Genomic DNA, 14,524 nt, shown 5'->3' with positions numbered 1-14,524 from the left:
TATGTGACTTCTGAAGGTAATTGCTTGCACCATATCTTATTTAGGGGCTTCATAGCAAAGGGGGTGAATACATATGCACGCACCACTTTTCTGTTATTTATTTATTTGAATTTTTTGAAACAATATTTTTTTCATTTCACTTCATCAATTTGGACTATTTTGTGTATGTCCATTACATGAAATCCAAATAAAAATCCATTTAAATTACAGGTTGTAATGCAACAAAATAGGAAAAACGCCAAGGGGGATGAATACTTTTGCAAGGCACTGTACATTGTTTGATACTCACAAATACTGTCCCATTTATCTGAATTTCAGGCAGTTGGTGCGGCTGTGCACGAGTGTCTTTGTGCCAATTTTCTCTATGGCCTAATAGACTATAGTCAGTATTAGTGTGTACTCATGCTGCTTCTATCATTTCCCACTGAATGACTCACCAACAAACTCTGAACAGCTCTTTGGGTCTCACAGATACTGCCTCTTTCTCTCTCTTCCTCTCACTCTCTCTCTCTCTCTCTCTGGAGGAAGAGATTAAATACTCTGTGTCACTAAGATATCCATTAAATAGGCTTCATAATCTTTTCAAGAAAAAAAACTGCCTCTCTTCTTCAGTTGTAGAGTGAAATAATTTCTGAACAAACTTTTAAATAACACTGCAGTCAGCTGGTTTTCTTTCTGAGTCTTCTGACATCTTGAGCACTTTGCAGAGAAGCAACCGTCTCAACTCTTCCCAAACCCTTATCTTTTTCTCGGGTAGTTCTATTATTACGATAAGAGTATCGTAGCGTCTTATCTTGGTTTGGGTTGCATACTTTCAAGGCAGCCAGAATGACTCATTCTAATCAGTGAAATTAGTTGAAGAGGTGATGCAACACGAGAGCAACCCCTGTTATGATAGAGATGATGAGGTGCTCACCTTAGTCTGAATTAGCTGTGGCTGCCCCCTGGTGGGCTGGGAGGAAACCACACTCTAGGGCCACCATTTGATGTGTATGTATCAGGCACATACTTGATTCATATCATCAAATATTTTCTTAATAGTCAACTCACATGTACATATGTCTATTCTCAACATCTCATTCCATTTCCCTAATCAATATAATCAGTGCAGACAAAGACAGTAAAATTATATTTTAAAAGAGGAAGCTAAATATTTTAAGCAGATGTTTTCTTTTCCCTCATCCTCACCCTCTGAATGACGATTACTGTTAGGAATTCTTTCCAAATAATACACAAAATGGAAAATTAACAAAATGTACAAAAAGATCAGTGCGATGGCCAAATTACAGAGGAATAGCTTTTTGAGACTATTAAATCCTTTCAGTGTGGATAATCCCCAGGGCTTGATGGCATACCGTTAGAGGTATATCAAACCTTTTTTGATATACTCAAAGCTCCATTATTAGCTTGTTTTAACTACTCCTATAGAAATGGTAGTCTGTCAGGTACTCAGCAGGAAGGTCTGATTTCACTATTATTAAAACAAGACCCAGATGGCAAATATGAAGATCCATCTAAAAAACTGGAGGCCTCTTACACTTCAATGTTGTGATGCAAAAATACTAGCGAAATGCATAGCACTCAGAATTAAAAACGTTTTACCAGGTATTGTTTATCCTGACCAGACAGGTTTTTTACATGTACGATACATTGGAGATAATATGCTGCTAAAAATAATAGAACAACATGAAACGTCTAAGAAGCCAGGCCTGGTATTTATAGAGGCTTTTGAAAAGGCTTTGATAAAGTAAGACTGGATTTTATTTATAAATGCCTGGAGTCTCTTATAAAATGGGTACAAGTAATGTATAGCAACCCCAGGTGTAAAAGAGTAAATAGCGGCTACTTCTCAGAGAGTTTTGAATTGTCCAGAGGAGTTAAACAAGGGTGTCCGCTGTCACGATATTTATTCGTTATGGCCATTGACATGCTAGCTATTAAAATCAGATCAAATAACAACATTAGAGGATTAGAAATCCAAGGCTTAAAAACAAAGGTGTCCATGTATGCCGATCACTCAAGTTGTATATTAAGTCCGCAAGCTACAGTTGAAGTCGGAAGTTTACATACACTTAGGTTTTTCAACCACTCCACAAATTTCTTGTTAACAAACTATAGTTTTGGCAAGTCGGTAAGGATATCTACTTTGTGCATGACACAAGTAATTTTTCCAACAATTGTTTACAGACAGATTATTTCACTTATAATTCACTGTATCACAATTCCAGTGGGTCAGAAGTTTACACACACGCAGTTGACTGTGCCTTTAAACAGCTTGGAAAATGCCAGAAAATGATGTCATGGCTTTAGAAGCTTCTGATAGGCTAATTTACATTTACAATACATTTACGTCATTTAGCAGACGCTCTTATCCAGAGCGACTTACAAATAGGAATTGACATCATTTGAGTCAATTGGAGGTGTACCTGTGGATGTATTTCAAGGCCTACCTTCAAACTCAGTGCCTCTTTGCTTGACATCATGGGAAAATCAAAAGAAATCAGCCAAGACCTCAGAAAAAAAATTGTAGACCTCCACAAGTCTGGTTCATCCTTGGGAGCAATTTCCAAATGCCTGAAGGTACCACGTTCATCAACACCATGAGACCACGCAGCCGTCATACCGCTCAGGAAGGAGACGCGTTCTGTCTCCTAGAGATGAACGTACTTTGGTGCGAAAAGTTCAAAACAATCCCAGAACAACAGCAAAGGACCTTGTGAAGATGCTGGAGGAAACAGGTACAAAAGTATCTATATCCACAGTAAAACAAGTCCTATATTGACATAACCTGAAAGGCCGCTCAGCAAGGAAGAATCCACTGCTCCAAAACTGCCATAAAAAAGCCAGACTACGGTTTGCAACTGTACATGGGGACAAAGATCGTACTTTTTGGAGAAATGTACTCTGGTCTGATGAAACAAAAATAGAACTGTTTGGCCATAATGACCATCGTTATGTTTGGAGGAAAAAGGGGGTTGATTGCAAGCTGAAGAACACCATCCCAACCTTGAAGCACGGGGGTGGCAGCATCATGCTGTGGGGGTGCTTTGCTGCAGGAGGGACTGGTGCACTTCACAAAATAGATGGCATCATGAGGAAGGAAAATTATGTGGATATATTGAAGCAACATCTCAAGACATCAGTCAGGAAGTTAAAGCTTGGTCACAAATGGGTCTTCCAAATGGACAATGACCCCAAGCATACTTCCAAAGTTGTGGCAAAATGGCTTACGGACAACAAAGTCAAGGTATTGGAGTGGCCATCACAAAGCCTTGATCTCAATCCTATAGAACATTTGTGGGCAGAACTGAAAAAGCGTGTGCGAGCAAGGAGGCCTACAAACCTGACTCAGTTACACCAGCTCTGTCAGGAGGAATGGGCCAAAATTCACCCAACTTATTGTGGGAAGCTTGTGGAAGGCAATGCTACCAAATACTAATTGAGTGTATGTAAACTTCTGACCCACTGGGAATGTGATGAAAGAAATAAAAGCTGAAATAAATAATTCTCTCTACTATTATTCTGACATTTCACATTCTTAAAATAAAGTTGTGATCCTAACTGACCTAAGACATGGAATTTTTTTACTAGGATTAAATGTCAGGAATTGTGAAAAACTGAGTTTAAATGTATTTGGCTAAGGTGTATGTAAACTTCCGACTTCAACTGTAGATCCCTGCAATGTTGTAGATCCCTGCAATGTCTCATTGAAGATCTAGATAACTTTTCTGGACCTAATTATGATAAGTGTACAATATTACGTATTGGATCTTTAAAAAAGAAAACTTTTACATTACCCTGCAGTTTACCTATAAAATGGGCTGACAGTGAAGTAGACATACTTAGTATTCATATCACAAAATATATAAATGAGCTCTCCACAATTAATTTCAATAGAAAACTTGTAAAAATAGACAAGATCCTGCAACCATGGAGCGGTAAATACCTGTCTATTTATGGAAGAATTACACTGATTAACTCTGTCATATCTCAGTTTACTCACTTACTTATGGTGCTGCCTACTCCTGATGATTCGTTTTTCAAATCATATGAGCAAAAAATATTTTCGCTTTATCTGGGATGCTAAACCAGACAAGATAAAGTGTGCCTATTTATATAATGAATATGAACTGGGTGGGTTGAGATCATGAAATATAAAAGCAGTAAACCTCTCTCTAAAAGCTTCACTTATACAAAAGTTTTACTTTACCTAAATGGTTCTCAAGTAGATTACTAAGAAAAGCTCATCCATTGTTTAAAAATGGCCTTTTTGCCTTTGTGCAGATTGCCATGTCTCATTTTCGATGAAGTGAAAATTAAACCTTTTTCAAAGTAACTCTCTTTTTCAAACAAGCATTGCAGAGCTGGTTACAATTTTAATTTCATCCTCCTGAAAAGATAGAACAAATATTACAACAAAAATGATGGTTGAACTCAAATGTGCTGGTTGATATGTGCTCAGCATTCAACACCATAGTGCCCTCTAAGCTCATCACTAAGCTAAGGATCCTGGGACTAAACACCTCCCTCTGCAACTGGATCCTGGACTTCCTGACGGGCCGCCCCCAGGTGGTAAGGGTAGGTAACAACACATCTGCTACACTGATCCTCAACACGGGGGCCCCTCAGGGGTGCGTGCTCAGTCCCCTCCTGTACTCTCTGTTCACCCATGACTGCATGGCCAGGCACGACTCCAACACCATCATTAAGTTTGCCGACGACACAACAGTGGTAGGCCTGATCACCGACAACGATGAGACAGCCTATAGGGAGGAGGTCAGAGATCTGGCCGTGTGGTGCCAGGACAACAACCTCTCCCTCAACGTGACCAAGACAAAGGAGATGATTGTGGACTACAGGAAAAAAAAGAGGACTGAGCACGCCCCCATTCTCATCGACGGGGCTGTAGTGGAACAGGTTGAGAGCTTCAAGCTCCTTGGTGTCCACATCACCAACGAACTATCATGGTCCAAACACACCAAGACAGTCGTGAAGAGGGCACGACAAAGCCTATTCCCCCTCAGGAGACTAAAAAGGTTTGGCATGGGTCCTCAGATCCTCAAAAAATTCTACAGCTGCACCATCGAGAGCATCCTGACTGGTTGCATCACCGCCTGGTATGGCAACTGCTTGGCCTCCGACCGCAAGGCACTACAGAGGGTAGTGCGTACGGCCCAGTACATCACTGGGGCAAAGCTTCCTGCCATCCAGGACCTCTATACCAGGAGGTGTCAGAGGAAGGCCCTCAAAATTGTCAAAGACTCCAGCCACCCTAGTCATAGACTGTTCTCTCTGCTACCGCACGGCAAGCGGTACCGGAGTGCCAAGTCTAGGTCCAAAAGACTTCTCAACAGCTTCTACCCCCAAGCCATAAGACTCCTGAACAGCTAATCATGGCTACCCGGACTATTTGCACTGCCCCCCCACCCCATCCTTTTTACGCTGCTGCTACTCTGTTAAGTATTTATGCATAGTCACTTTAACTCTACCCACATGTACATATTACCTCAACTACCTCAACTAGCCGGTGCCCCCGCACATTGACTCTGCAACGGTACCCCCCTGTATATATAGCCTCCCTACTGTCACTTTATTTTACTTCTGCTCTTTTTTTTCTCAACACTTTTTTTGTTGTTGTTTTATTTTTACTTTTTTTGTTTAAAATAAATGCACTGTTGGTTAAGGGCTGTAAGTAAGCATTTCACTGTAATGTCTGCACCTGTTGTATTCGGCGCATGTGACCAATAAAATTTGATTTGATTTGATAAAATACCTGTATTTATGGTAAAGATGCTTGAAAAGGGTATTTTGTTTTTAAATTATATTGTAAATTGGAATGGTAGAGTTATGTCTTTCATTGAGTTATCAGAATTGTATGGTAAGGTCTTCTCAATCCAAGATTACAACCAATTCATTAAAGCATTACCCCAAAAATCGAGGAGGCAGGTGGCACCGGGAGGAGGTAGGGAACTGGTCTGTCTGCCCAATATAAAGGATCAAAACTGGCGGAGGAATAAAAATTGCATAAATAGGAAAGAATACCAGTTTCATTTGAGGACCAGGATGTTGACAGCTGTGCCATACGGATTGCAAAATAGCTGGGAAGAGATTTTTGATGTACTGATTCCATGGTACAGGGTGTATGAGTTGATATATAAAATGACGCAAGATTCAAGACTTCGTGCTTTCCAGCTGAAATTATTTTACAGAATTCTTGCCACCAACAAAATGTTGAATATTTGGGGCATACCATCATCGCAGCTCTGCAGATTTTGTTGTGAGGATACAGAATCAATAGACCATTTGTTTTGGTATTGCCCTCAGGTAGCCTGTTTCTGGTCTCAGGTTCAGGAATGGCTGAAAAAGCATAACATTAATCTGAGGGGCAGCTTTCTGGGAACTGTGGTGGGGATCTTGGAGAGCTGGTGGCCTGACGGTTGGGAGCTTGGGCCGGTGGCTGATAGGTCGCAGGTTCGGGTCCCAGTTTTGACCTTGTGGGAGATCTGTCGACGTGCCCTTGGGCAGGGCGTTGACCCTGGTTGCTTCTTTGTGTCGCTCTGGATGGGAGTCTGTTAGATGACAATGTAATGTAAATGTTGAGCGGCTTCACTGCAAGTAGATTGTATGTTTTAATATTCAATAAAACCTTTTTTTTAATAAAGACAGTCTCGCTCCACCCCATGTGAGAAGAGACTAAAACAAAGAATGTTTTTCAAATGTGCGAAATAACTCAAACGTAAATGAGAAGTAGGCAAAAACAGCTATTTCCAAACCTTCATCCAATCCCATCCCCTTCCAGCCAGTGAACAGACAGAGAGGCTAGTTTTAAAAACAGGTTTATTGATGTGTGTACAGTGATTGTCTGTGCACTCCATGATTACAGAAAGGTGAGAGACAATCAGTGTTTAGCGTTTTGGTCACTCCAGAGGCATGTGATAGCTGTGAGGTTATCAGGACCTTTACAAATCAGAGGTCAGCTGTGATGTGGGGGTCAACCGGATAAAATAATGGTTTAAGTAGAAGTTCCTCTTAACCACAGATCTATAGTAGGATCAGATTACGCTCCCCCAATTCTAACCTTAGCCATTAGAGGGAATGAAACAATATCTGACTCTGAATCAGTGGTTAGGGGCAACTTCTACCGACTCAATGGGAGAATAAAGCACAGGAAAAAAACGAAACAGATAAAAGGTCCAAAACAACAAAGTATATAAAACATCTAAATGAGCGATAGATTTTGGCAAACATTATTTCATTTCACCTGCTATATCATAATAATACATTTTATAATTGGCATGTTCAATAGCAGAATATCCCATGGACTGGGCAAGTGGGGATTTTGGCTGTTGTAATGGGGTAGGTAACAGAAATGTAACAGAAATGTTTCAAAAACCCTGTACTGTGTTTGAACCTGACTAGTTCTACCCCAACCCCTGAGGGACTTGGCAACTGTATTACTACCCGTATATGGAGGAGAGCGTCATCAGACTGATCTCAGACCTGTTCTGAGCTAACCTGGCCTGAGGTACTGAGGACTTGCGGAATACTGAAAGGTACAGTAACTGTCCAGCTAGCACATTTGGTTCCTTGGAAGTTGTGGGAACGTATGTTCTTGGTTTTACATTGGTTGTGGGAATGAAGCCATACATTTCCTGACTGGTAAAACATGTTTTAAACGTTCTGAGAACAGAAGTGAACATTTCGCTTGTTATGGGAACATTTATCATTAGGTTGCAGGGAGGAGCTGAGAACGTTTTATTCTGGTTCCTTGAAAGTTTTCCTGGGAGGTTTTATTAATGCTCCGAAAACTAAAATGATAGGTTATTTGGAGGTTTTTATATAACTTCCTTAAAACCTTCACTGAACGTTTCAATAAGACTTTTAATAACACTGCTATTACTATTATTTTGGGTAAACTTTTTTTGAACTTAAAGCACAGCTAGGACACATGGAAATTAATTTCCTTAGGATTAATCATGCAAACTCTTTTTTTATTGTGACACAATATTATTGAGATTCAAACCTATAATTTTCTGTTGTGTATCCATTGAATTAGTCCACTGCGCAACCAGCATGGCGCTAGCATGCCATGTTTTTTTTTACGCATACAAAGCTGTTCATTTTAATCTATTCAAACAGACCCCATTTAAAAGGAAACAAGCACTCATTAAGATCAGGTGTGGCCAATTAGTGGGCGCGGCCAACACACCTGAACACACTTAACAAGATAGAGGATAGAGTTTTGTTGACGCTGAAACAGAATGTAAATGTTTCAAAATCACATTCTTTAAGTTCTTGTGGTTTTCATGGAACATTTTCTTAACATTCTTGGAACAATTTGAGAACATTACTTTAAATAGAACCATTAGGAAACATTATGCTGAAGCACTGCATTTCCCACAGAAGAACTTTGTTTCTTAACATTCTCTGAACTATTTGAGAACATTCTCAATGTCAAACAAGTTGGAGAACATTCCTAGAGCATTACCAAAATTGAAATTAAATGTAACCATGTTTGAACTATTAGGAAATAGTTTATTTTCTTAGCATTTCATTACATTAACAAAGTTTTTTTGTCAACTTCCTTAAATGTGCTGAGAATGTTCCAAAGCCAAGCAACTATCCTGCACCATCCCCAGAAAGTTGTATGCAAAATAACAATAGGACAACCACGCTCTCACCAAGCTCTAAGAAACATATGGTCCTCAGAACATTATGTGCTAGCTGGGTGGAGCCTATTAAAAGAGGTAACAATGTTACAGTATGTTGCAGATAGAAATTGACTTTAGAGCTGACATGACTCAATATTCTCCATGAGAGAAAATCATGTCGGTTCTAAAAAACACATTCTTATCCGAATGTTATGTAACGTTGCAACTCCTTCAATGCGGCCATAAAATGAATGACCATCTAAAATCTTTTACTACGAGCTTACTGTAGCTCAGTGTCCTGTGCTGCCCTCGGGGCAAACTCTGGGTATTCTAAACCTGAGCTAATAGACAATTGGTTTGGTGAAAACACTGGTACTGAGAAAGAGAAGGTTGCTCTTCTAACAACTGAACTGGGGATTTGGAAGACGTCCTGAAGTGGTTCTATCTTTACCCATTATACAGTATATGAAATACAGCATGGCACTGTGTAGAGGCCTGACGGCTGTAAACCTGAAGTACTTAATGCATCTGGAGCATAGAAATGTAAAATAGAGAGACACGATTCTCTATATTCTACATAACAGAGAATCATGTCGGTTCTACTCCATACATTTCTATCTGAACGTTCTGTAATGTTGCACCCTCCAGAATAAGAAATCTGCTCTCTCTGGCCCCTGAGTAGCAGCTTGAGTACATTTACATTTACATTTTAGTCATTTAGCAGACGCTCTTATCCAGAGCGACTTACAGGAGCAATTAGGGTTAAGTGCCTTGCTCAAGGGCACATTTACGTCATTTAGCAGACGCTCTTATCCAGAGCGACTCACAAATTGGTGCGTTCACCCTATAGCCAGTGGGATAACCACTAGGCGTGTACATATCTTATATGGGAAATAACATGTTTACATTTTAGATTTGTGTTGGACTGCTCATTTCGCTAACATTTATTTTCATTTGAGGCATTTCGGGCTGTATAATTCACATGTCACACTGCGCACAACAATTAAGCATAAATGCAAGGTTTGGCAATCCACAGTGCAAGACGTGAGTGTGTGTTCATGCAAGATAGAAGAGCTCTTGTGTGGGTGTAACGTGTTCATCTTCTTGTAACAATCAGACATTTTCAAGCTATATCACAACGTTCAGATAAAAAAATAGTAGTAGCATAATATAGAGGAATTCAATACGAGCACCTGGGCAGGCTAAGCTAGTATAGCCTGAGCATTTGGCTACATTCATTGTCTGGGCAATTTTTTATGGTCGTGTAATGTGTGTGACACAGTGTTGGCAATTTTATCTCACTTACTTTCATCGAACACACATAATAAGTCATACACTTCCAGAAAACGCTTACATTGAGAAATCACATTTAACTAAAAACAATACTCAAGATAGAAAAATAGTTGTATCTTACTTTACACTCAACACATAAATGAAATCCCAACCCATCCCAAACACCCCCCCATTTTAATAAAATAGTTATATTTTCATTGAAAAGATGTCTTCTGAGGTTACTTTAGGTCACGCTTTTTGACCTTTCTGCTATAATGTCTCATGACACGGACCCTGTCTGTCTGTTTGGTCATAAACCTGAGGTGTGGTCAAACTGTAGAATGTTCACCAACATCACTTATATTTGCAAATGTAGAGTAAGTTATTGGTACTTTGGGGTTGAACCGCTTCGCAAAATATTACAACTTTTTATTTTCAGGATAATTCATATTTGTCAAAAGGAATATTCACTCAAAAACTGCAGAAGCATCATTACATTATTGGTTCAAAATTGGGCTGAGAGGAATTTGTCAGGAAACCAGCAATCATGAACATCCAGTGACTTCAACACACCTTAGGTTTAGCCCTTGAGCTGCAGACAACATTCAGCCATGTCTGAAGAGAGACAGAATTGGAGACATGGATGACTAGCCAAAAAACTAGCTTATCTACGGGTTTAATGCTTTGCTATAGTGGTGTTCTTATTGCTTTTGAAGGGAGGATCTGTTATGGCCAAATCTTACCTTGAGAGAAATGTGTGTCTAATGCAAACTACCGCACAGATCCTAAACTGACATCAATGCATGATTTACACAAATGTTTGAGGTACACACACTTGTCTAACAGCTAACAGATGTAGTGTACATTTGAGAAATATTCACATTAGTTGCACACTATTATCTCAAGTTAGGATTGGGCCTTTGGCTTAGTGACTTGGTTGGTTCCACTGTTGCGTAGTAGTTGTGGAATGCATCCGTGGGGCCCAGGCTAGTCGATGGGGCCCTGGAAGATGAGGCGTGTCCAGCCCTGTGGAGTGCTGCTAAGAGGGGCAGAGCAGAAGGGACAGGTGGGCCGGAAGGCGTGGGTCCCATGGGGCAGCGGGGTATCCGCCCAGTACTTGGCTGTCCTCTCTGAACACACGTGGCCGCAGGGTACAAACGCGTACGTAGGCGCTCCTGCATCCACGTACACGGCAGGCTCACACCCCAGCCACAGGGGCACGTAGGGCCCCACGCTCCTGCATAGAGGGCACTCCCGGCGGACTGTGGAGATCCTTCCTTCCCCCTCTCCCTCTCCTCCTCCTCTCGCCTCCTGGCGCTCGGGGCGCTGGCCCCAGTCGTGGCGGCCGTGCACGTGTCCGCAGGTGAGGTAAACCCAGGGCTGGCGCTCCTCCAGACTAGGGAGAAAAGGAAAACTACTAGGTTTAAGTTTTTCCTCAAACTCAAAGCATCATTTATTTTATTGGTAGTAGTTGTATCGTAAAATAGCTATAAATAGACTACAAGGGATAAAAACGTAGTTGTAATCGAGAAATGTTGTGTAGTTCTCAAGGTTGAATTTGCCCCGACCACTGTACCAGTAGATAGGGTCAACTCATGAATACTACCTCCTTGTGGTGTAGCTCCTTGTCTGTCACTGTGTAGTAGCTACCCACCTGTGGCTGCGTGGCAGGCTGGGGAATGCCAGGGTACTGAGGCCTACAGGACACTGTGGCCGGGCAGCGTTGAGCTCCTGTCGCAGCGCCTCCAGGTGGCGGAGGGTGGGAGCGTGGAGCAGGCCCTCTCCAGTACGCCACAGCAGAGTGGCTCCACACAGGTCCACCAGAGAACCATCACGCAGGGCACTGCTCTCTCCCTCCGCCTGCAGGCCAGGAGACACACACACACACAGGGAGGACATCAGACTACTACTGCTAAACACTAGTACATATGCACACAAAGAACAAATCAGAGAAAATGATATGTTCACAGATACATACAGGTGTCTATTCCCTATATAGTGCACTCCTTTTGACCAGGGTCCATAGGTAATAGGGTGCCCTGGTTGTACCTCTTGTAGCCTACGGTACTGACCAGTTTGCCTCGGCTGGGTCCAGAGCGTGTCTCTCGGAGGGCGTAGACGTCCCCACAAACAGAGATCTCCCTCCACAGGCCCTGTCTGCTGTCCTCAGGGAAGCCCTCAGGGTGCATCACCAGCACCCCGTTTGTGGTCAAACCATCCATGTGGCCGTCCGGGTTCTTCCACTTAGTGGCTTTCTCCTGGAAGAGGAGGAGGTGATGAAGAAGATGAAATAGAATAAGAAAACGGAGAAAGAACAGAAGCTTGGTTATTCACATCTAGGATGGGTTGTGTTCAGTAGCCACCCAATTTGAGAAAACGTAGGTAGGTACTACCTGAACCTGTCCTATAAGAACACACTGTTGTCTCCCGTTTGTACCTAATGAACGTGGCCCTAATGAAGTGTGATTCTACTCCAACTCATTTTCAACTGACATCCATTTAGAGCTCTCCATTTGGTCTCTCTACCGAGCCCGTGCTACACACTCACCCCTAGAAATATGTTTTTGGAGGAGTCAAAGCCAGCGGCGTAGATGCGTGCGGTGTAGGGGGGGCTGCGTTCACACACCACCCTGCAGGCGAAGCGGGAGATGGTGCTGGGGGCCACCGAGGGGTCCTCGCCCTCCTTCCCCTCTCCTGATGTGTCCGTCACAACAAAGTCTATGGGACACTCTGTGGAGCGCCCAATCTACAGGGGAAACGGGAGAGAGAGAGAAGCATTACATGGGATCTTTATTGTGTTCAGAACAGGGTTCGTTGGGAAAGCAATTTTAAAAGGTCCTTTGCTCCACTTAAAGTAATATTTATGTCAAGTCGTGATTTTGGTTTTATTGATGATGTGATTTTGATGATTTGAGCTTTTCTTTAACTTGTTAATTAGGCCAGGACTTGAAGGATCCTGCTGTGCTTATTCCTTGCCACGATTTGAATAATCTTTCACACAAAAATAGCAATAACATCTACATTTAATTTCAAGCTGTGTGCAGTTACTCACGGTAAATTAACCACCTGTGATAACCCACTTAAGATACATTTCTTCATAGTTCTACAACGCTCTCCGTGCTTTGAATGTATCTGGGCCCCTGTTCTAAGCTGGCCACCAGACATTACATTTAACATTTTAGTCATTTAGCAGACGCTCTTATCCAGAGCGACTTACAGTTAGTGAGTGCATACATTTTCATACTGGCCCCCCGTGGGATCTATTTCAGAACTGATTGAATATTCATCCCGTTCCCCTGCTGTTGTGGAAGGCTGCTGGTGTGGTTCTTACTCATACAATGATTCCATTCTTCTTTATTTCAGTGTGTCACACACACACGCCAAGCCCATATGTGGTGGAGAGTATTCCCCCAATAAAGCATCCGATACACAAACTCTGGAGGAGGTTGTATACACACAGCAAAAGCGAAAATAACAACCAAATTCTTTGTCTTCCAAAAAGGGAAAAAGTGGTAGCAACACCTGGGTGTTCGGTAGCTATCCTCTTTCTGTTCTTCCTGTTTTTGGAAGACAAAGAACTGAGTATTACCTAGATAAGCAGGCAAGCATTATTTTCGTATTTAGCCAACAACAAAAAAAGTTTTGTTGTGGGGTTTACCTGGAACATGTCAGTGTCGTTGTCGTGGCAGTACTCCACCACCACTGTCTGGTTGCGGGACAGAGTGAAGGAGATGCTGTGCTGCCCCCTGCTGTGGACTGCCTGCAATCACAACACCACCACAGGAGAGGAGAGTTTAGGGTAGACTTCAACATCCTCATTTTGCTGAGATATCCTCTCTCTTTCACACACACACACACACACACACACACACACACACACACACACACTCTCTGTCCACCGTTACTGTCGGCCTACCATGAGGACAGCATTTCCCACCATAGGAAGACTATGGTAACATCACATTCTCACACACACACACACACACACACACACACACACACCTTGCTGCCTTGTGGTGTGTTGAGGATGTGAACAGTGCTGGGTTTGACTCCGTTGGCCTTGGTCCTCCGGTACAGAGCGAAGCGGCTCTTCCTCCTCCCCCGGTCTCCACTGGGCAGAGAGCCATTGTACCTACAGAGAACACAAACACATACAGAGATTCAACATGATTAAATAAATCATTCCTTTACATGCTAAATGTTTTGTTACTAAACTAAACGATGTAATATGATCATTCCTTTGTATCTATGCATATTTTCTTTCTTTTTCTGAGTGGCAGCCCACAGGTATGACAGAAATATACACTCAGTGGCCAGTTTATTTGGTACACCCATCTAGTACCGGGTCAGACACCCCTCCAGAATAGCCTGAATTGTTCGGGGCATGGAAACCTTGCTCAGTTGGTATCAAGGGATCTAACATGTGCCAGGAAAACATTCCCCACATGACTACACCACTGCCACCAGCCTGTACCGTTGACACCAGGCAGGATGGGTCCATGGACTCATGTTGCTTATGTCAAATCCTGACTCAGCCATCAGCATGACGCAACAGGAACCGGGATTCGTCGGACCAGGCAATGTTTTTCCACTCCTCAATT

The 14,524-nt window shown here is 42.2% G+C and overlaps 1 protein-coding gene across 1 annotated transcript; it reads right to left on the bottom strand.

Annotated features, from left to right (window-relative positions):
- Positions 1-6,820: 6,820 nt before the first annotated feature.
- Positions 6,821-14,069, bottom strand: LOC311108854 (E3 ubiquitin-protein ligase pellino homolog 2-like; the record flags this gene model as incomplete). The annotated part of the gene is made up of 6 exons (XM_084151623.1): positions 6,821-11,319; positions 11,578-11,783; positions 11,996-12,181; positions 12,472-12,669; positions 13,582-13,683; positions 13,926-14,069. Coding segments are annotated over 6 exons (1,245 nt in total), but the record flags the coding sequence as incomplete, so codon positions are not given.
- Positions 14,070-14,524: the final 455 nt, after the last annotated feature.

Source organism: Coregonus lavaretus (assembly GCF_964263955.1).
Source record: "Coregonus lavaretus genome assembly, chromosome: 33".
Taxonomy (NCBI): domain Eukaryota; kingdom Metazoa; phylum Chordata; class Actinopteri; order Salmoniformes; family Salmonidae; genus Coregonus; species Coregonus lavaretus.
This window is presented reverse-complemented; position numbering and strand designations above follow the sequence as displayed.